Source organism: Loxodonta africana, chromosome 25, assembly GCF_030014295.1.
Source record: "Loxodonta africana isolate mLoxAfr1 chromosome 25, mLoxAfr1.hap2, whole genome shotgun sequence".
Classification (NCBI taxonomy): Eukaryota; Metazoa; Chordata; class Mammalia; order Proboscidea; family Elephantidae; genus Loxodonta; species Loxodonta africana.
Genome location: NC_087366.1, coordinates 38170135 through 38193578, shown reverse-complemented (window position 1 = coordinate 38193578; position 23444 = coordinate 38170135). Strand labels below are relative to the sequence as shown.

At 40.7% G+C, this 23444-nt stretch overlaps 1 protein-coding gene across 1 annotated transcript in view; it reads right to left on the bottom strand.

The window, feature by feature from the left end:
* The window catches only part of ACTN2 (actinin alpha 2), a 75400-nt gene that overhangs the window by 27811 nt on the left and 24145 nt on the right, over positions 1 to 23444 (bottom strand). The window contains exons 2-8 of the mRNA XM_010591032.2: positions 14645 to 14759; positions 13618 to 13737; positions 12813 to 12899; positions 10910 to 10997; positions 8787 to 8865; positions 5471 to 5552; positions 2440 to 2525 (exon numbers count right to left, since the gene is read on the bottom strand). Coding sequence (XP_010589334.1) covers positions 2440 to 2525; positions 5471 to 5552; positions 8787 to 8865; positions 10910 to 10997; positions 12813 to 12899; positions 13618 to 13737; positions 14645 to 14759 — 657 coding nt within the window. The remainder of the gene's footprint in view (positions 1 to 2439; positions 2526 to 5470; positions 5553 to 8786; positions 8866 to 10909; positions 10998 to 12812; positions 12900 to 13617; positions 13738 to 14644; positions 14760 to 23444) is intronic.

The window sequence follows — 23444 nt, the reverse complement described above, 5'->3', positions numbered from 1 at the left end:
CTTTAAGGCTTTGTTTAATCTACATAAGGAGTCACTGAGGTAATAAGTAATTCTCTACTCTTGTTTTTGGAAAGGGGACTTGGATCAAGAGTGGAACTTGGGCCACGATCATGTGATGAATTAAGAAGAGGAACTTGCCTGCCCCGGCTTCCAGCCACAGCCTATGCCAGAGCCTTGGCTTTAAAGCCCTAAAATGGGCCAGTTTCCAGGTCTTAAGGAGATCACAGAAATAGTACAGACTTTGTCCACCCCAGTCTATCAGCCCTCTCCAAGTAGAGATACTTGAAGGGGCAAAAAACAGCAACAGGTGAATACACAGAACTCTGAAAGACATTCCCCCACGACGTTCCTCAGGCTATTTATCTTGAGGAATACGTATTTTTTGGAGGTTCTAACATTGGTAACCCCTTCATTCCTTCAGTTCAAATAAGATTAGTCTTTAAAGATCTTAGAAGAAATTACTGAATGGTGAAGGCAATTTCTAGGCAGAGGAGAACAAAGTGCATTGGAAAGGCATTCGTTTCGCCTTTTCAAGCTCCCCCTCCACTGCTCAATGTATGTGGCTCAACTTCAGTGGTACTTGTTATTTTTTTCCTATAGCACAAATGGTTTCCACAATTTAATAATGAAATAAAAAAAAAAAAGTTCCTGGAAGGAAAGATAGATACAAACACTTCAGGAACTGTATCTAAAGTTAAAGCTGTTAAGAAAGTATTCACAGTTTGGAACTTGCTATATTAGATAGTTATAACACACTTAGAAAGAGTCCAAGGAAAGATGTGAAGCGCACAAACACACACCCAGGTACACACACACAATTAAAACCGATGCTGAAGAGCAGCACAACCACCCAAGTGGACGAGTGTTAAATACCTGCTCCGCTCCCGCAAAAGCATGGTAGAAGCAAGAGACGTATGTCATGATAGCTCTTTCATCGGGTTTAGGAGTGTTCACAATGTCTGAGGGGAGGGAAAAAATAACACAGAAAACAAACACACACACACACGGATGAAGAGGAGAAACCAGGGTGAACAAGGGGAAGAACAAATTGGTTTGCACCGATCAATTTTCTGTTGCGTTTCCTGGGCCCAGCATCTGAGCCTCGGGAAGACTGTATGGTACCAAAATGATCCGTGAGCAGGACGTCTGAGCCAGCATGTTTTCTGAATGATCAAACTGGGGGTTTGCTCCCTCCCCCACCCCTTGATGGGTTTTAAAAGCACATTCATCAGATTAATATGCGGACCCATCTGCTGCATATCGGAGCTTGTTACTGCCTCCTAGGCACTCATAAGGCCTACATCCTCTTGTCTGTGGGCCCTATCAGGTCACCTGCCACTTTTGTTCTGAGGAATGTATGTCACTTTGCAAAAAACACTGGCAAGACCAGCAGAGCTCTCTAGCCCCATCACTTCTGCTACTTAACCACCCCCAACCTTGTAATTTGTTAGCTTCCGCTCTGCAAACTACACTGGCCTATGTGAGGATGAAATTCACCGGAGACGGTGTGTCTTTTAATACCTTCTACGCATATACAGGAGCCCCGGTGGCACAGTGGTTAAGTGTTTTGCTGCTAACCAAAAGGTTGACAGTTCAAATTCACCAACAACCCCTTGGAAACAGTATGGGGCAGTTCTACTCTGTCCTACAGGGTCGCAGTGAGTCAGGATCAACTTGACAGCAACGGTTTTTGGTTTTTATGTATACACAGTAGAACCGTGCTTCACAGGATTTTCAATGGTTGGTTTTTTGGAAGCAAATCACCAGGCCTTTCTTTGAAGGCTTCTCTGGGTGGCCTCAAACCACCACCCTTTTGGTTTGTAGCTGAGAGTGTTAACCATTTGCACCACCCAGGGAACTCCACACATACTTACCATGCCATGTATAGAAATCGCCAAAGGTAACAAAGCATCTCAAGAGAAGGGTATTTGTACATCTCTATATTTGTTTTTTTATATTTGTGCTTGTATTTATTATGACTTTTGCTACCATTTTTAGTAGCTGCTGAAAAAACCAACAGGTAGAACAAAAACAGAACCATGTGAACGCACATCCCCTCCTCCTCCACCTTAGCAACATCCTATTTTGGTGTACTGCTTTTCAATCTTGTTCTTATACTTGGTTCTGTCAAAGGACACGATGAAGCTAAACAAATACCTTGTAACTCCCTGAGGTGAAACATTGTAATTGGGTTTAGAAAGGATGTGGGATTGTATAACAGTATGGAATCTTCTGGAAACAAACATGAATAACTTACTCTTCATAGACAGAAGGTAAGTTTCAAAGAAAACTAGACTAAAAAAGACAAACAATTGCCTCCTCAGAACTAGACAGGTTTCTTTACTCAGAGGAGAGAAAAAAGAAAAGAGAAAACAACTGAAAAAAAATTAAGACACAGAAGGTGAAGGGTGAGAGGTGACTCATCTTTTACATTCTCACCTTCTGTGCCCCAGCAAAAGCATGATAGTAACAGGAAACATAAGTCATTATGGCTCTTTCATCAGGTCTGGCAGTGTATACTAAATCTGTGTGGAGAAAAGAAGGTTAACTGCTTGGATGTTCTAGTAACATCAGGTTTCTGCTAAGTATTGCCTCAAGGGTAGGGGCAGAGAAGTCAAAGTAGTGAACCTCCCCCCCTTCCATCCATACACAAAGCACTGTTGTTAAAATCTTGCTTAAATCAAAGAAGTCACACCTGCAAAGTCATTACTTCCTGTGTACTTTTGAGAATTGCCAAGGGAAATCAAGGAACTGCCAAAGAAAAGGGCATGGCTAGCCAGAAGACCCCTGAACTAGGAAGAGAGTCATATATGGTGAGAATTGTTGCTGCTAGCTGCTGCTGAGTCAGCCCACAACTCATGACAACCCCATGTATAATGAACTATCAGTTGTGGATCTAACAGTGTTCCATTGTGATCTACAGGGTTTTCACTGGCTGATTTTAGGACGTAGACTGTTGGACCTTTCTTCCTAGTCCATCTTGGTCTGGTAGCTGCACTGAAACCCGTCGTCAGCATCATAGCAACATGCAAGCCTCCATGGACAGATGGATGGTGGCTGTGCATGAGGAGTACTGGCCAGGAATGAAACCTGGTCTCCACCATGAGAAATGAGAATTCTACCATTGAACCTCTAGAATTCAATGGAATGCTAGCAACTGGGAATACACAACTGCATATCCCCAGGGGCTTTCTATCACTATATATACCAAGGGCCCAAGGTCATCAAGATTCCTGTTCCAAGTCCACATGGAACTCTGCACCCACCAATCTAGACCTAGAACTCATCAAAAAAAAGTTTGTGAAGGCAAATAGGGAAACAATATTCATAACATTTTAAAAACATGGTAGAGAGTACAGATGAGGAAGACTTTCACCAGTTTTCACCACAAGTGAGTACGTCAATTAGCTACTGGAAAATCTCCATTTAGATTTCAGAGTTCAACACGAATAGAGAAAGTAAGGGCAATAGAAACAAGTAGGAAGGCCAGGATTCACCTGCTCTTAGGAGAATCACTAAAAGGGATTAGCGATCTGGGAGGACACCTGGACAAGACAATAAAAGAATGGCAGAGCTAAGCCATTTTTAATATAACACTGTGGTGATGGTAAGTCCGAATGTATCTAGCAAAGATACAAATGGTTAACCCATGGGTGAAATCTGTTGGGCAATTATTTCACAACATAACATACCCCACACCCAAGTCAGTCAAGTTCACAATTCTTCGTCAGCTGATTCTTATGAAAAGTTACCATACAAAGATCATAACATAGCATGAACATTTTTTCTCAACTATCAAACAGAAAGATGAAGACAAGTAATGGGAGACTGGAATGTGTCACAATGGAAGAAGAAATTAATAGGCTGCTAACCCATCTCATCACTTAGAAACGATAAACAGAATAGATGTATGCCCAGATATAGACTCAGAGATGAAGTAAAAATCTAAGAGCTGAGAAGAGTTAGAAATGCCAGAAAAAAATGATGACGATCCTGATAATAACCATAAATGAGTTTTTGAATATGAAACACACCCTCCATCTCAGGATATTTAAAAAAAAAAAAAAAAACCTGCTGCCATCGAGTCTATTCTGACTCATAGCGACCCTATAGGACAGAGTAGAACTGCCTCATAGAGTTTCCAGGGAGTGCCTGGTGGATTTGAACTGCCAACCCTTTGGTTAGCAGCCATAGTTCTTAACCACTACACCACCAGGGTTTCCCTTAGGACATTAGAGAGGCATTAATGAACTGGGAAATGAATTTACTAAATGTCACCTATTTACTCCTTTCTTTAGTATCCTGGGTATTAATTCAGGTGGGTAAACTCTGAGAAGTTATCTACCATATGGATAAGTCCAAGGACAGACCACACAAATGTAAACTTAGTTTGGAGAGGAGGGATGGACAAAGAGGAAAAGGACATTTTCTATGTTGCTTCTTCATTGTTTTATTGACTTTTTTCTTCTAAAGAGTTTTGGAGAAACCATATGTAGAACTCTGAATAGTGTGTTCAAGTGTTAACACTAATAATCCAGGTGTCTGATAAATGATTAAATAAATAGGCAAAATTTGAGTCCACATTGAAGGGTAACAATAGATGAGAAAGAAGATTGACTATTGGCTATAATCAAGTTCTGTGCTTTTCCCTAATAACGATAATTAGTGGAAGCAGCGGGCCTTTAAGGAATGATAACAACAAGAACAAACACTGGATCTAAGAACATTAGGTTCCTTGGGGTCAGGACCCTATCTCATACAGCTCACCATCTCCTGCAGTACCTAGCAGAGGGTCTTGATCAGAGCAGGTGCTCAATACATGTCTGTTGAGTGACAAATGAATCATGAATAAATGAAATGAATAAATGATCTCAACCTGCCTGTGCTTGAAATGGTGTGCTACAGGCACAACTCATACAAATCTCTTTCAGATCTAATTAAGTTTAATTTAATTTAGGAAATTTAAAAAATGCAACGTAAAAGTTTGGATGGTGCGCTGATGGCTAAAATGTTCTACAATCTATATTTCAATTCTTTAACTGCTACATGAAAGGAAGGATTTTTTTCCTTGTGTTGTCTTAACTACTCCACAAAGAGGTTTGTCTGCTGTACTTGTCCTATGTGGTAAGGAAGATACATTATGTTGTTGAAAAAATAAAGATAGAAAGGTTTTCTTTGAAAATCATTAGCCAAAGCATTTTGTTTCTTAGCCAAAGCCATACTTTTTATCAAATCTTCTCACTATGGTTTTGCTGGTTTGTTTTTGAGCAGGATTTTTAAAACTCATTTATGAGCTAGCTACACATGGAATTCTCTACTACTCAAGTGGCCAATGATAGAAACTTGTTGGGACTCATAAGTACTTTCAACACAACTTGGCTATCAAGTTTTACGAAGTCCCCATGTATAGCCATAACATATGCAGCCCATAAATTTTTACGTCAGTCAGGAAACACAATTTTTATCTCACCTTCAGCATCCAACATTTTAGGAATATCCAGGTGCTTCTCTGCAATTTCCATGGCCAGGTTAATGTTTCCTATTGGGTCATCCTACATGAAAAACAATATAACCAGTTTTTAAAAATACACATTTTAAATGGAACTTATGAACAATGTTTTTTATATGCCTCACTTTTAGCAGGAGACCTATCTACCCCCACACAACCACTGCAGTCTAAGTAACTTCTTATTTTTTCCCATTCACTTCCAGTGTTTAGAGGAACATCAAAAACTGTATTAAAAACCACTCAGTCCATGCACACTGCAATCCATAGATGTGAGCAAAGGTTTACACGTACAAATGCTTTAAGGCTGGGAGACAAGTTTGTCAAACATTTTCTCACTAATAAGAAAGAACATGCCGAAAACTCCAGAGCTTATTTTCAACCCTATTAGCAATGAAATTGAACCTATTCTAAAAGAAATCATGAAACATAAATTTCCCAGATCTGGAAGGGCATCTTGGAGATCATTTAATCTAACACCCTTGTTTTAAATGTAAGAAGGCTGAGGCATGAGAAGTGAAGGAAATATGCTAAGTGAAATGTTTGGGTCACAAAAGAATGTTTATTACACGGTGGTTACAAAGAGCAAAAATGATGTCTCTATGCTAACGATGACAACCAAAACCAAAAATCCCAGTGCTGTCGAGTCAGTTGCGACTCACAGCAACCCTATAGGACAGAGCAGAACTGCCCCATAGAGTTTCCAAGGAGCGCCTGGTGGATTCAAACTGCCGACTCTTTGGTTAGCAGCCTTAGCACTTAACCACTACGCCACCAGGGTTTCCAATGATGACAAGGGATTCCAAAATCTTAAAAGCGTAATTGAAAATGGTGAAGAATTTGTATACGCTATGTTCATTTGCCACTATGAAACTGGTTAAATACATCTATATAACAAGATTAATTTAACCCGAGGTGTACAACTGAAACACTGAAAAACTAAAGGACTGGCATTTTTAACATTTTCTGACTTAATGTCTAATGAGAACGAGCTCTTGTGAGTCTAAAACAGGATGGGGGTATGTGTAAGACAGAAAAATCAAAGTGAAAAGTGGCGTTAGTCCTGGGATAAATTTAATGAATTTTCCTGTCAAAACCATTTAAATATTTTAGAAACTCTTCAATGCTATGCAGGGAGCACAGTCATTTTAATGCTGAGAAACCTGAAAAGCACAGGCTTCAAGAACACACAGTGCTAAATGAGGAAACCACATCAAGCATCCTGGCCTCTCATAGTATACAGTTATCTCAGGCATAAAATATTTCAACTAAATGTTGTTTCAACAAAGCATATAATCATTTGATTGAAAGCATCCATATCATTAAGCAAATCTTACCTGAATATTTTATGAAATGTCTGTAAAGCCAAATAGTTGAGTACAAGGGTCTCCTTTTCTCTCTCTTTTAATTTATAAGAGTTTCTCATTAAAAGCAGAGTAATGATTATGAGACTTCATGAAAGCTATGTCACTTAGACTGTAAACTTAAAGAGATAAAATGTGGCAACTAAGTACTTCCTGGCTTAGTTACTGGCTGTGTGACCTTGGGCAGATTACTGAACTTCTCTGTGTCTCAATTTCTTCATCTGTAAAGTTGGAATAATAACAGAATCTACTTTATAGGGTTACTGTGCATTGTGAAGGAGCCCTGGTAGCATAGTGATTAAAGAGACTGACTGCTAACCGAAACGTCAGCATTTTGAAGCCACCAGCGGTTCCGTGAGAGAAAAATGTGGCAGTCTGCTTCCATAGAGATTCACAGCCTTAGAACCCTATGGGGTTGCTGTGAGTTGGAACTGACTCGACAGCAGTGGGTTTTTGGGGTACTGTGAAGACTGGATGCATGCGCATGTTTATGTGTGTGACTTTTATATATACATGTACACACACATATACATACATATCTATATTTATAAATATATATATTTAGAACCGTGCCTGACAGACACAGCACTATATAAGTGTTAGCTGCTATTGTTACGATCATTTCCCCACCCATCTTAGATAGCCAATCACCATAGGTCTACTGACCTCTTCTAATAAAACCTGACCATTATAAACTGCTAATGAAACTGGATCTATCCAGTACAATCATCCTCATTTTGCAAATGACATAAAGCTTACAGTAACTGGAAAAAGAGGTACTCTGTCTATCTGTTGAGACATTTCAAAATAACGCAGAGGATAAGAAAACTTGTGTTCAAAAGCTAGTAAACGCTGGCTGTTCAGTCTTCTACAATATTAGAGTACTACGATATTAATCTTGAGAATACAGCGGTAAATTCTTCATGTGGTACCCGGTAGTCATGGAGAGAGGCCAGGAGAGGGGTGGTGGGCAAATGGTCATTTAAAAGACAGTGAAAGTCAGGACACTCTTCCAGCAACCCCCACGACACAGAGGGGAGGGCCAGCATGCAGCAGGAGCAGATGCCATGCCAGACACAGAGAGACAATGTGAACAGCCGGTTAAGCACACCAGCAACCAGGAGAAGTGTGATGTAATGACCACTGGCAGGACCGTTTATCCAGGCACGCGATGCCTCAGCTTTAAGTGTCCTTATTTCTAGGGCAGCATAAATCAGCCACCACAAGATTCAGAAGGGGCACTTAATTCTTTTTCCATCCCAGGTGACATTTTTAAACTACTTTTAATGAGAGAATTCAAACATGTATTTGAGGCTTAAGCATACTCAGGCTTAAGCTTAAAGGGAGAACTAAAGCTAAGTTGAATTTTCTGAAAAAAGAAAACCTCTTTCCTAAGGCTCAACTAATGTCTTAAGTCAACACTGAGGTACTTACAAAGTGTTCCCTCCGCAGGAAACAAGTTAATCAATTCTGAGTAAATAACGTCTGTAACTATATACTCCAGAAAAGGTAAAGGGAAATTAAAAAAAAAAAAAGTTTTGGAGTATTTGAACTTTTCTTTTCCCCCAAAATATATACTTTTCTTTTTATAGGTACAATCCAGGAACGAAAAATCTCTAAGAAACACTACATAAAGCCCTCACATTAGATCAAGCCAAATCAATAAACATCTTAATTTGAGCAAAAGGGTTGATGCGTCTTTAGATCTCGTCCTTGCCCTAACTGTAAGAGATAAATGTCTTCCTGGCTACCCATCCATACTTTTCATTCCGTGAAAAGCTAGCGAAGAGAAGATGTATCCTCCCAGTGACTTTTTCTGGAGTACTGGGGGTTAGTGGAGTGCTGATGTGCTCATCCAGAGAAGACATGCGGAGGCGCCCGGGCCAAGACCCAGCATGCTGGCCACCCAGAATGACCTTATTAAGCTTTGAGTAGTCAATGAGGTCAGGTCGGTGTCTGTGGATAAGTGCACAGAGTCCAAGGCCGTCTTTCCAGCTTCACAGCCGTTGAAAAGAACAGGAATACACGTTAATCAAGGTAAAGCAGTGGCAAGGTTCTGCTCTTGGTCAGGTGTTTCCCTGAAATTTGGGATGAGTAGTCTCTACCTTACTTCTGACTTAATATACCCAGCCAGTGCCCCTGTGGCCCCATGAGCACCCCTCTTCTTCCCTGGGCCCCCAAGGACTTCCATCCCTTGTTCCTCTCTTCCCACCCTTTTGGGGTTCATCCCAATGTCCTGCCCGAGTCCGTTCTGTGGGGGGAGAATTGGCAGCAAGAGAGGAGAGGCACTACTTGACTATCACTGCTCGTCTTGTCTATCACTGCCCGACAAGGCCCAGGTGTCCCTCCCGACCCTTCAGCAAGTCTCCATTCTACTCCTTACCCCAGGGTCTATCCGATAAACACGCACAAGGACTTCTGCCCTAAAATGTCCAAGACAGACTTTCTCCCAAGAGGTCTCAGTATACTTAAAAAGCCATCACTAGCTCCCAGGTACTCCTCTTTCTTTCTTTATAACGTTGCTTACTGAAAAACCCACAAAACAGAAAACAAAGGCCAAGATATGTAGGAACCCAAGGGACTGGAGGGAAGGAAACACAACTAGCAGGGAGATTTTGATTTCTGATCTGTTTCCCCATAGACGCCAGCACTAAACATTCTTTAGACAACATCAGGCTCTGAGCTTGTGGGGGAGGACCAGTAGGTTCAGGGAAATCAGGAAGCGAGGGTCCTGTTCCTCAAAGGAAACCCTGGTGGGGGCGTCAGGGTTACACTGTCGAAGGCTACACTGTTGGCCCAATCTTGGGGCAGAGGAAGAAAAGCAAGAAGGTGCACAGGAAGCAAGTCTGAGACCTCTCTGCTTATGTTGGCAGCAGATCCCCGCCCTTCCCGACTCCTGCCATCCCAAGACAGCGCTGTGGGGCCAGGGAGGGGCCCCTTCTTCCCTGTGACTTCAAGGCTGGACTCAGTGCCTGACACTCCGTAAACACTCTAATAATTTGTCTAACTAGAACAGCCTTCCTGGTTTTTCCTGTGGCTCATCCTTGCCCTTCGTTTCTCTAATTATCCTTGGCCACCCAATGGCCTGTTTATAGTCATGGGTAGCCCACCATCCAGAGGATGAAAATATAATCAACTCTTCTACTTATACATAATAACAACAAAATATCTGCAGGAGAAAGAAGGCTGAAGCAAATGAAAAACCATGCTCTCATATTATGTCAGTTCTACTCCGTCCTATAAGGTCGCTATGAGTAGGAATCAACCTGACAGCAATGGGGTTTTTTTAGGTTTCATATTGTGTTTGGATTTCATCCATCCAGTTTCCTGCAATTTTTCAAACATGATTTTCCTACTTCTCTTGAGTTCCAGGACAGCAAAGCTGAATGGTTAAGTATCTTTCGTGTCTCGAGCTGCTGCAGGGGCAGAGGGACCAGGGTGCAGTGAACACACAGCCTCACGGAGTCTTTGCTTGCCTTGTTCCTGAGGAGCAACGGCCATTCCTGCCTTCTCCTAACACAGAGTCCCTGGTTGATGCAAACAGTTAACATGCTCAGCTGCTAACCGAAATGTTGAGGGTTCCAAGTCCACTCACTGGCCTTTGGAAGAAAGGTGATCTACTTCTAAAAAATCTGCCATTGAAAACCCTGTGGAGCTCAGTTCTACTGTGACACACATGGGGTCACCATCGGTTGGAGTCAATTCAATGGCAACTAGTTTTCTGCTAACCAGTGGAAAATCAAAGTAAGGTACATTCTTATACCCCAAAATTCTGAGGAACCATTCTGGCACTGTACAATAAAAAAAAACCAGTGCCATCGAGTTTTTTTTTTCATATTAATGTATAAATACAGTGCTGTTTCTCTAGGATCCTAAACCTTTAAACTATTTCCTGTGAAAGGCTTTAAGCATCAAAAATTCTATAGCCTTAAGTCTCCTACATACAGAAGAAAAATATGTGTGTAAATAAACATGGGTCTCCCCAGCACCAGTGGGTTCCAGCAAGACCCTGAGGACCCTAAGGATCCTGGCTGCTTACCTAGTATGGAAGTTCTGTATATTCACATTTCTGTAAGGAGCCGTTTTCCTTTGACACCAAAGCAGCAGACCTTCTTTGGCAGAGGTTTCTGTAAGGAAAGCCAAGAAAAAGTGTTCAGAGGAAAATACTGACCACCTGCCCTGCCCTCTCTGAGCAGACATCACCAGTGGTAGCTACTTGCCACACCCGTCACCTCTTCTCATAGCCCCAGTGAAGGGTGGAGTTGGACACCAGGGAGTGACTTATCCTGATGACATTGCAGGGACTTCAAAAGGACAATGCAGGAGCAACTGCAAGTTACAACACAGACACTGCCGAAACCAGACTGCAGGGCTACGGGCGCTTTACCCGTTTTTTATGAAAATAAAAAATGCGCGTGGTTTGTGACTTAACTAACTTGTGATTCATCTCACTTTTAATTTATATTCTTCAATAAATGGAAATTCACAGAGGCTACTATGTCCTCAAATTTATCCCCCTACCCAGTGATTTCACAATACTTAAAAGGACTTGACTGGTAAATTTCAAGTTTGGTCACTTGAGTTTTGAAAATTAAAAAACACCACCACCCTGTGGTTAACCATGAAAAGGTGCTGCTTTTGAGGTCAAGTTCACCTCTGTAATACTTGTGGAAAAGAGATTTGCTAGTCCAGCCAATGCAATAGTGTGAACAAGATTTTTTTTTAAATAGCATTTCTTCTTTAGAGTTCAACTGTCAAATTATTTAAATTCAGAAGTAAATAAAAATGGATAAAATTAGGACAAATTACTCTTTATTAATAAAGCAAGAGGAGCTTTCACAAAACATCTTATTTTCATTACCACGAAGGGAATCCCTTTTAATAAAGCCATATTTTTAAAAGTTTGCAGATTCAGTCTATTGACTAATTCAAGCTGGCTGTCATTCTTAAGCCTGGATGATTGAGGCTTTAACGTCATTGTATTTTAGTTTGATTTTAAATGACAGAAATGGGTCTCCAGTGCCAGAAGGGAATGATCTAACTAGATTACTCACTCCTGAAGTGCAAGTCTGCAGGTTTCAGGTCACCTGGTGCCATGTTAGGCAAATTGTATGCTCCTCATGTGTGCTGACCGATAGCAACTAAAATCACTTTAAGAGGCACAGTCAGAGGGTACTCTGGCCTGGGCAGAACTATAAACAGCACCCCATTCCTCACCAGCTTAGGTACACGGTCACAGAGTTAGGGACGCCTGGCTAGCTCAACAATTCAGACTGCTCTTACATACCTTCTGCAGGTTTACAGCTTGTGATTTGGGGGCTAAATAGGCAAAGTTCTAGTTTTAAGAACATCAATTTGACACTTTTCAACTGTGCTGAATTCATCAAAATATTTGGGAGTGCAGTGGGAGTGAAAGACTAAAGGTTTTTGTCTTCAGAGGTGGTGCCAAAGATGAAGATTCTGTTATGATCAGGGAACAGTTATTAGGTAGAAAGACATAATGACAACAGAGATTTTGTTTAAAAAAAAAAATAAGAACTTGGATTTTAATAAGTCATTTTTCTGCACCAGGACGAGGCGGGTGGGATAGTTCAGCTGTAAGCCTGAAGAATTGTCATAGCCGTGAACTTACTAGTATAACAAGCAGTAAAGAAGCTCAATAAATGCTAATTGTTAAAAGCTAATTCTGTTCTGAAAAGTGCTCTTCCCCACCCCCACCCCCACCCCCCGCCAGTGATTCCACCTGCATGAATGAAACAGCATTGCCAGGGTCTTCCCCATACAAATACGAAACTTACTAAAACCCAACTCATGCAATCTTTCATTCAGCCATGTAAGAGGCTGTTCAATTTTATGATGCACTAATTCAAATATTTAATCCATAAGTTCAGTTTACAGATTGTGCTACATATCTGAATCAGCTTTTTAAGCATGTCATTTACCTTCAACTGAAATATCCTGAATAGCAAAGCGAAGGATGATGGTCCAGATCATACCCAGCGTCATTTTCACATTGCCATCAACAATTTCTTTAGGTAAGAAAAACAACAAGAAGTTACTGTAAAGACAACACTAGCAGTACATCAACTTTTCCTATGTATAAGTTTGGCTTCAGAGCTACTGGAAACATACATATGGAAATACCAGTTCATGCTGTTATACGCGTTGCAGTGGGTCTAGTTATAAATACGGTATTCATAACCAAACGTCTCAAGTTGAAATGAATCCCAAGCTAATAATAAGCACAAATCTTGCATATGCACTATCACTGAAAATAACCGAGGAGTTTCCAAAGCTTTGCGACCACGTGAGCTAAGGTTTGAAATAATCCAAGGCAACAGGCTCGTCTTTGCCCTGGTCCTCTGACAGCGCTCCCAAGTGGCAGTTATGCAGGGGACAGTTATACACAAGGAGACAGATGCAAGGCAGTCCCTAGCAACATGGCCGTGCTTCCTAATCTCCCACAGAGAATCAGGAGGCCAGCTCCTTCCTTCTAATTAGTTCTTTCTGGTTCCTGTAATCAGTGTGAACAAGATATATACAAATAAGCCCAGAGCCTGGTCTGTCATTCACAGTGCCATTTGTTCTCATCCCCATATGCCCAGTGCCTAGCAGAGAACCCGACCCGAAGCAGGCACAGCAAATGCTCCTGGGAAGGAGGGAGGGAAGGACGAGCAGAGCTGGAGGCCACACACCACTGTGAGATCAGTATGGCAGCTGGACTATGCCCATCAATCCCTCGTTTACCTTCCGCCCCAATGGACACCAGCTTCACGCCTTTGCTGGCTATGTAATCCAAGGCCTTGTTGACATTAGCAATTTTGTGGAATCGCATTTTTCCTCGGTCAGGTTTGGGCAGCCTTTCCCCTGTCAGATGAAAAAAGAATAGTGTAGACATAGAGAAAATGAACCTTGATATATGATCAAAAAAAAAAAAAAAAAAATTCAGAGTCTGCGCTTTCTGGAAACAGTAAATATGTTACTATAACCCTGGTTTCTCTATTATCAAAACCCAGGGGGAACTCTAATCAAAAAAAACTTTTACAATCCAATGGACCAGTGGGGAGCCACACTAGTAAGGCTGGGTGCTTTTCAGGTGTGCTGGGAGAGGTGACCTACAAAAGAGTAAAGAGAGAAGCTGCTCAGTGTCCTGGAGTATTTGGAGCTATTGGCCTGCTGCTAGAGGAAGCCGGGAAAATCTAGTTCAAGTCACAGCCGCTGCCAGGGCTCATCGGAGCCTGGTTATGAAGATATATGCATCAGGGAGACTGGCCAGAAGCCTTCCCAGGCACTTCTTCGAGTGTGGTCCATTCTCTAGTCTAAGGTCCAATCCAGCCAAGGGAAATTCAGGACACAAGATAACACCACTGAAGTTTTAACTCATGTTTTCTAAGTTATGCTAAAACGTATGTTGGCATTTTAGATGTGAGATGATTTCTAGGATACACACAAACAAGCTGGACTAAGAGCAGAGAAGGCAACAACAGTAGACAGTCACATATACGTCACGTTTGCTTTTCCTGTTTCAAGGTGGGTGGTATAAATATTATTTTAATAAGTCAATGTGAAACAGAATTCACTTCTTTTTTTAGAACAGAAAAGTAATTCCTGGCGGACAGCTCTTTAGAAAGATTGTCTTTGCCAATAACTCCATGTGCTCGTCTGGCCAGGTTAAAGGGGGAACTTCTGGGGCAGTCATCTTCAAATGGATGCTTGTTTACCGCTTACACACAGAGAGAGAACTGAAACCTCTGAAAAACGTTTTACCACCAACCTGAGATGACCTCCAAAAGCAGCATGAGCTTAAGGCCATTCCTGAAGTCTTCCTCAATGTTCTCGATCTGGGTGCCAGCCTTTCGCAGGTGGGAGTTACACCAGGCAGTGAAGGTCTGCAAGGAAACCAAACACTGCTGAGCACAGGACCACCTGCCGCCAGACTCCCTGTGGGAAACAGCCAACACTGTATGCATTCTGGGGAGCTCACGTGGCGGGGACTCCTCAAGCCTTTTAGTAAAATATCGTCTTTAGAGACCAAAACTCATTTATTTGACATACTAACCTGAGGAATTTCTGCCTTTAGTTTACACCAACACCTTCACCTTTTGAAAACCTCTTACTCTGTAGGAAAGACTGTCTTACTTTACTGCAGAGGGTGGGTGATAATGTGTACTAAGTATAAAGGAAAAGAGAGCAGGGACCCATCATCATTAATTATCTACTCGTTTCTCCTGGACAAACAACAATTTTAAATTAGTAATTGAATCAAACAAATTTGCAGTGCAGTCATTCATTTAATAATAATACTAATAATGACCTCCTTCTGGCATATTCCAGGCCCTGGGCTGGACCCGAGCTTTCACAAAACAGATACAGCCCAGCCCTAGAAGGGCTCATGGTCCAGCCGTCTTAACAGATTACAGGGCAATCTTCAGCAGAAAGATGGACTATATATTAAATGGCATCCAAAGTCATTCTGCTTATTTTCCAAGCTTCTTTTAACTTGGCTTCCATTTGGGCACGATTTCCTGCCAAAACCAGATTAGAAACGCAGCAGGCAGCTGCCGGCTAGGAATACAAACTGTTCCCTAGTCTTACAACAGCTGCTGGGCTCAAGAACAAAGTGTCTGCCTGGTACTTTAAACTGGGGGGAGGACACACAAATAGGGGCTGTGTTACAGATTAGAAACCCAACCTAACCTCTCAAAAACAGGCTGCTTCCAAGTAAGACTACAAAAAGATATACCAAAAAAAAAAAAAAAAACCTGTTGCCGTTGATTCCGACTCATAGTAACCCTATCCCATAAAAATTATTTTTTCATGTAATAAAGGAGATTTTCAGCCTGACTAATAGTCCCTTTTTCAGGAACTTTGTGGTAGCATTAGTTTCTAAGGTGAAAAGAAAATTTAGATATTTTCTTAGATTTTTGTGTAATGAATTTTACCCTGAAAGCCTAAACTCATAATTATTGCTTCTAAAACACATCTAAACTGCAGTCAGTTCTAACTAGAAGAGATACTCTAAGCCATTTACTCTAGGTCTATGCCGTCCAATCAATATGGCAGCCACTAGCCACACACGGCAGCTGTTTAAATTAATTAAAATGAAATAAAATGAAAAATTCCATTTCTCAGTCGCACAAGCCACCTTTCAAGTGCTCAGTTGCTACATGTAGCTAGCTACTATATTAGACAATGCAGATATAGAACCTTTCCATCATCACGGAAAGTTCTATTGGGCAGCACTACTCTAGATAATTAAGCTTTGTTTTTTAACCTAAGAGTCTATTATTTATTTATTTAAACGTTAATTTTATTTACTTTTTTGAACAGCTAATACATTTCCTTGTTCATCTACCCAGTTCCCCTCCCTAGAGGCAACAAATGGTGTCAGCTTCTTATGTATCCCTTCAAAGATAGCCTATGCATATGTAAATACACACGTATGTTCTTTTGTCCTCTTAACACAAGTCAAAGTGTATACATTGTTCTGCACCTTGCCTTTTTTACCCACCTAAAAAAATATATAATCTACAAATCATTCCATATCAGTATAGATCATTCTTTTTATGGCTGCATAGTATTCCACCGTATTGTGTATACCAGATTTTATGTAACTAGCTCCCAATTGAGAGACATTTAGATTATTTTAGATAATTAAATTCTTATAATAAAAATCATCTAAGATCCTTTTTCAGCAAGTAAGACTATTTTAAAGGGGTTTAGTTTTGTTTTATCTGGCAATATTGAGACCAATCAAATACCTGATTTTTGGGGAAAGGAGCAAGAGAACAGAATGGTTGTGATAAGAAAAAAAAAAAAAAACTGGAATTGACAGAGAGAAAATATAATGATATAAAATATTTATAGAGCTGTTTTTATTTTATTTTATTCTATTCTACAGTACCACCCCATCTGTTGTTTCACTTTCCATTGTTTCAGTTACCCAGAGTCAACCACAGTCTGCAGTGCCTGTGTTCAAAGAACTCTTATTTTACTTAGTAACAGCCCCAAAGTGCAAGTGTAGTGATATTGGCAATTCAGATATGCCAAAGGGAAGCCACAAAATGCTTCTATTTTATTATTAGTTATTGTTGTTAGTCTCTTACCGTGCCTAATTTATAAACTAAACTTTATCATAGGTACGTATAGGAAAAAACATAGCGTTTATAGGGTTTACTATCCACGGTTTCATGGGGGCCTTGGAATGTATTCCCCACAGATAAGGGCAGACTACTGTACTTAAAAATGGCGAATTACCAAAAAAGAAGAAAACCCAAGAATCAGAGAAGGAACTGGACTACAGGACTAATTGTCTACATGAACCACTGCCTCCTTTGCATTGAGACCAGAAGAACTAGATGGTGCCCAGCTACTATTACTGAACATTTTGATCAAAGATTCTACAGAAGAATGTTGATCAAAAGGGGGGAAATGAAGTAGAGAATTTCAAATTCCCAAGGAATCCAGAATTTCTGGAGCCATGAAACCTGGATGAACCCTCAAACAACTGCCCTGAGATAATCTTTTAAATCTTAAACCAAAAATATGCCCAGAAGCCTTCTTAAAAGCAAATAATAGTTTAGCTTAACTACTAAAGAATGTCTGCCTTGAGCATTGTGCTCTTTTAAGAACTATCTATATGGGATCAAATTGACAAAAGTAACTCAAAAGATTAGATAGGAAACTTAGGGGCAGTGAGTTTATGTTAATGGAGGAGAAACAACTCAGAAAATGAGAGTGTGAATGGTTGTACAACTCAAAGAATGTAATCAATGTCACTGAATTTTACATGTAAAGATTGTTGAATTGTCGTATGTTCTGCTGTGCATAATCGCAACAACAAAATTAAATTATACGAAAAAAAGCATTTGTATTAGTCACTAGCTGCAGAAGAACAGGGAATAAGCTGTTCACCAGGAAAGAGGTAGAGAAAGGTTTGAGTTGGAGTCAAGAGAGGAGGTCAGAGGACCTCAAACGGGACTGGGCAACTTCTGGGCTGAGCTGTGGGCTGGGTTGACATTGGCCTCTTTCCTTGATGGTCTGTGCTTGGTTCAGAGGGCACCATTTCTCTAAAGAAAGGACACTGGGCTTGTTATATTCTGTTTTGGCTTCACTAGAGAGCTTGTAAGCCAAGGCGATCAGCCTCCAAAATCATGTAGACTTACCTTCACGCCCATTTTAGTTCTCCAAGATTTAGCTTCCATGGACCTTAATGATGCATGCTGCTATTCAAACAGGAAGAGACTCCACGAAGAAGTCTTCAGTAAGATTTGTGGGTTTTGTTGGCATTGCTGCGTTTATCTCCTCCACCATTAGCAGGATTTTTGCAGAAACAGGACAAATGAAAAGGCATAGGGACAGTCTCCCTAGGCTGAGGTAATTAAAACTGTAAATAGAATGAGAATTAAACCTCTAATAAAGCTTCCTTTCTTCCTTTTTTGGAGTATACTGGCCTCTTTGGAAGCTATTATTTCAGAGCTGCTGGAGTTCTTTTTCGCAGTTAAGTTGGTTAGTCACCTCCTTTATTGGCTCTCAGGAGCACTCGCTAAAGAAAGGGAAACTTCATTAGGTTTAACTCAACTAAATAAATTGACCTTTTAGTTTAAATTCATTCTCCGGATTTGCACAGCTGAATAATTACCTATGGTAAATCACCTTGTTTGTATACCTATAAAAAGGTAGTATCAAACCAACTTTCACAGTTAGTTCATACTGGGGATCAGGAAATTTGCACTGATTTTATGAGCAGCTTTGGGGTTATATCTGGAAGCACCTCTGGTACCTTTATTATTAAGGGACTTAAATAATAAGGTAACAAGGTAAGGTAATTGCCAAATTTTTATTTTATTTTTGGTGAAAATATACACAGCAAAACCTACTTCTATTCGACAGTTTTAGTGACTTTGGTTAAATTCTTCATATTGTGTCAACATTCTCATTATTTCTGTTCCAGTTGTTTCACTTCCATTTACTTCATCTCCCTGCCCCCTAACCATCTCATCCACACTTTAAAACAGCTGGTGATCCTTCGGTCTTATGTGATTTTTTTTTTTTTTAAACTAACGCAATACTCAAGCATGACAGTCTTTACTCTTTGAAATAAATAAACTGTTAGTTTAAAGGTGACTTCTGGGGATAGTTTCAATTCAAGGTTTGAAGAGCAACTCAGGGCCATAGCCTCAGCCTTACAAGCCTTAATACGCTGCTAAGTCTGGATTCTTTAAGAATTTGAAGTTCTGTTCCACATTTCTCTCCCTTTTTATCAGGATTTTCTATCATGTTCCCAGAACACAATGTTCGGTAGTGTCAGCCAGGCACCATCTAGATCTTCTGGTCTCACGGCAAAGGGTGCAGTTGTTCATGGGGCCAATTAGCCTCACATTCCATTTCCTCTTCGTATTTCTGACTCTCCTTCCTCTGTTGCTCAAGACGAATAGAGACCAACTGTTCTGCCTTGGATGTTCACTTGCAAGCTTAAAAGCAGGCACTACACCATGAACAGAAGCACTAAACATGCTCTCAGGCCAATTAACTGGAATAGCTCACAAAATCATGACACTAAATCTCCAAACCAAGCAACCAAATCCCATGAGGTGTTTGGCTGTACATAAGGAGCCTCAACATCTACTCTTTTCTTTTTTTGTCCCTGCAGTAAATATATCACACAACTTTCGCCAATTCAAGTTTTTACAGGTGTACAACTTATTGACAGCATTTATATTAATCAGCTGTGCAACTCTACCCTTAATCAATGGGATTTTTCCATCACCATAAACCGAAACTCAGTACTCCAAAAGCAATAACCCTCTTTCTCCCTCCCTCCTGACCCTGGTAACCACTAATAAACTTTGGTCTCCATACATTTGCCTGTTCTTGTCTTTTTATCTAAGTGAGCCCATACAATATTTGTCCTTTTGTGACTGGCTTATTTCACTCAGCACAATGTCTTCAAGCTTCATCCATAGCGTAGTATGTATTAAGACTTCATTTCATTTACTGGCTGAGTAGTATTCCATTGTACATATATATGTACCACATTTTGTTTACCCATTCATCTACTGATGAGTATTTAGGCTGTTTAATACAAATGCTTTTAGCCTCTTAAAATTAAGCACATAAAAATGTTTCAGGAGTGGTACAAAGAGAACAAGATGGAAAACCACAGAACCACCTATGGTTGGTTTTCCAGAGAGGAAAGACAGATTTTTTTTTTAGCCCTAATCACTCTCAAAAGCAGATCTGTGACAAAGCTAAAAGAAACACCATTCAACTTACAGAGAGAGGAAAATGGAAATGCAGTGGAAGGCACACCTTCATGATGTACATTCCTTAGAAAACTGGAACAGTATCAGCATCTCTTTCCTAAATATGAGGTATCGCAGCCCATAAGTCACTGGCCAGGATGGGCAGTCTTGTAAGCACAGACTGATCTACACTGCCCTGACAGGCTTTTCTGGCCCCAGTGTGGAAAGACTCCAATCCAAAGAGAAGGAGCCTTGTGGTTAAGGCCACATGCTGGTGACTTGTAGTTTTGAGGTTTCATAAGATAAGACTGATGAATATTTAAACTATCAGAAGTCTCTGCCACCTTTACATTCCTGAACATAATGCTGCTGTTGTTAGCTCCTGCAGTCAGCCCCTGACTCCCTGACTCACGGAGACACCATGAACAATGAAGGAAACACTGCTTGGTCCTGCCCAGCCCCATGATGGGTTGCAGATCAGACCACTGTGATCCATAGGGTTTTGCTTTTTTTCTTTTTTAAATAATGTTGTGTTTTGGTGAAAGTTTACATTGCAAGTTAGGTTCCAGTTTGACAATTTCCATGCAAACTGATCAGTGATATTATATTTTGTACAATGTGTAGACATTCTCTTTAATTGTATTCTGGTTGGACCATTACCAATACTCTAGTTTCCCTGCCCCCTTATCTTCTCATCTTTGTTTCAGATTAAATGTTGACCTTTTGGACTCATACAGATGGTTTTTTGGTAGAGTACCAATCTAATGGGTAATATCCTTTGTGTGTCACTCTGCTTTTCTGGTAAAAGGTGATTTCAGGGGACAGTTTTGGTTCAAGGTCTAAAGAGTATCTCAGGGCAATAGTCTCAGGGAGTCCCCTGGTCTCAGGTGGTCCAGTCAGTCTGGCGTTCTTTAAGAATTTAAGTTTTGTTCTGTATTTTTCTCCCCTTCTATCCAGGATCACCTATTGTGACCCTGGTCAGATCAGTCAGTGGTGATAGCAGGATACCATCTAGTTCTTCTGGTCTCTGGGTAGTTGAAGTTGTGGCTCATGTAGGCTACCAGCCTTATAAATTTGTTTCTTCTCTGAGATTTTGGTTATCTTCTTACTCTTTTGCTGCTAATGAGTAGAGACCAATAGTCTTATCTTAGATGGCTGCTCGAAAGCTCTTAAGATCCCAGACACTACTCACTTCACTAGTATGCAGGACATGAACTTCATGAAGTATATTATGCCAATTGACGGAGTTGTCCCAGGAGACTATGGTCCTAAGTTTTCCAACCCAGAAAACCAACCTCAGAAGGTGTCTGATTATGCCTGAGGAGTATCTATAGTTGTGTCTTTAATGAATATATGTGCCTACCCACACATACCTGTATTTACATGTACACATAGATACTTCTATCTGTTCTCACATATGTATAACACCTGTACCCACCTGTATACCAACATGCCTATACCCATCCATGTGTGATCCTAGACTCCCAGGTATATACCCTAGAGATCTAGTAATAATTTCATAAAATATTCATTTCAGATCACATTTCCCAAGATGGAGGCTCATTACAGGCATGGGACTTTTGTAAACTAAATCGAACGGGGAAAATTGAGAACTGGGACAGCCACTTTGTGAGGGGATACTCTGGGATAGGCAGGTCTGAGTAACTTTTAGCTTTTAAACTCATAAGGAGTCCCTGGGTAGCACAATGGTTAACAAGCTCAGCTGTCAACTGAAGTTCACCCAGAGGTGCCTTGGAGGAATGACCTCGTGATCTACTTCCAAAAAATCAGCCATTGAAAAACCTTGGGGCACAGCTCTACTCTGATATACATGGGGTTGCTATGAGTTGAGGTTGACTCTATTGTAATAGGCAACCAACAATTTCAGGCCATCAATTATAAAACACCATTGTCTAACAGGTCAACAATGTCTTGAGGCAATCTCAGAGTGTTCTATGGTTTTGAGGTTCCATATGATTTAAGTTCCTCAGTAAGTAAAGCATCAAGAAGCACCACCGGCTCATTCCGGGCCTTCCTGACCCTGACTCTGATGTGTATCCTTCGGGAGGAATGGCTGCAGCACCAAGTGAAGGAGCAGCAGTGGCACCTGAGAGGGTGCCATGAAGGACAGGTGCAAGGCAGGCCAGCCAGCAGTCATGGCTCAGAACTGGGATTCTCTTTCTGACTCTGACCCCTTGTAAGTATTTGTCCTTCATGTCCTGCTACTTCCCCAACTATTCAAAGGCAGGATCATTGCCATGATCAACTTTATGAGATGTTTCAAAGTAATATTGAGAAGAAAAGCAATAAAAAAAAAGTAGGCCGCCCAACACTACCCATCACAAGGGTTCTGAATACCTCCTCATGTAAAACTACTGAAAAACAAATCTATTGAGTTTCTAAAAATGCTCCATTTATTTTTCTATTTACAATAATCACTTTAATAGTGTTTTCTACTTCACAAGTTCCCAATTTACCAAGCTTACTTCTAATAGCTTTTCTGGTTCATTCTGAATATTTGAAAAGCAAGAGTGCTCTAGAAAGCTGTACACATTTTAAAAATCTCTGGTTAAGGTGGGAGAGAAGGCCCAGGGCTGCTGCTTTGCAGTGAACGTGATCTCGGTTTTAGTATCATGAGAAGAGACTCTTCCCCCACGAAGAGCACGTGCCTAATCCCTGGGAAGGTAGAAATTTCTGCAATCCACATTGCTGGCAGAAACAGAAAGTACTGTTCATTACAAAGCTTTCCAATCCAGATAAATACCTACCTTCCTGCAGCCAAAGGGACACACATCACACTCAGACTTGCACTGGCTGATCCTCCCAAATGCTACAATGCCTCAGACAGTGACCTACTCCTGAATCACACCAGAAAGCAGCAGTATCATCTTCGATTTAAATACTCATATACTCAATCATCTTTAAAAAACACTTAAGAATTGTTTCTGCTGGAGTTTACAACACTAACATCAAGGAAGTTCTCTGAACCCCAAAATAATTCCCAGTATTGACTAACCATTCAGCATAATAATTAGTTATCATCTGATTTGAAAACACAAACCTTCAAGGTTGTCACGTGCCCAGAAACTCCATCCAAGTACACAAAATTAAAAGTTAAGTCAAAGCAAGAAGCATGTAAGTACAAAGAGTTCATTCTAAAAATTCTGTATGTGCTACAGTCAATTACTGAGATGTCTCGGAAGCCCATTTGGGGCCCTAATTTTCTCATAGCTTACATAACTAGGCATCTGACTACACTCTGGGCAGCCCTTTTCTTCTTTGCTCACAAATCTCTGCTTATTCTCCAAGACGCTATTAGATAACATGGTA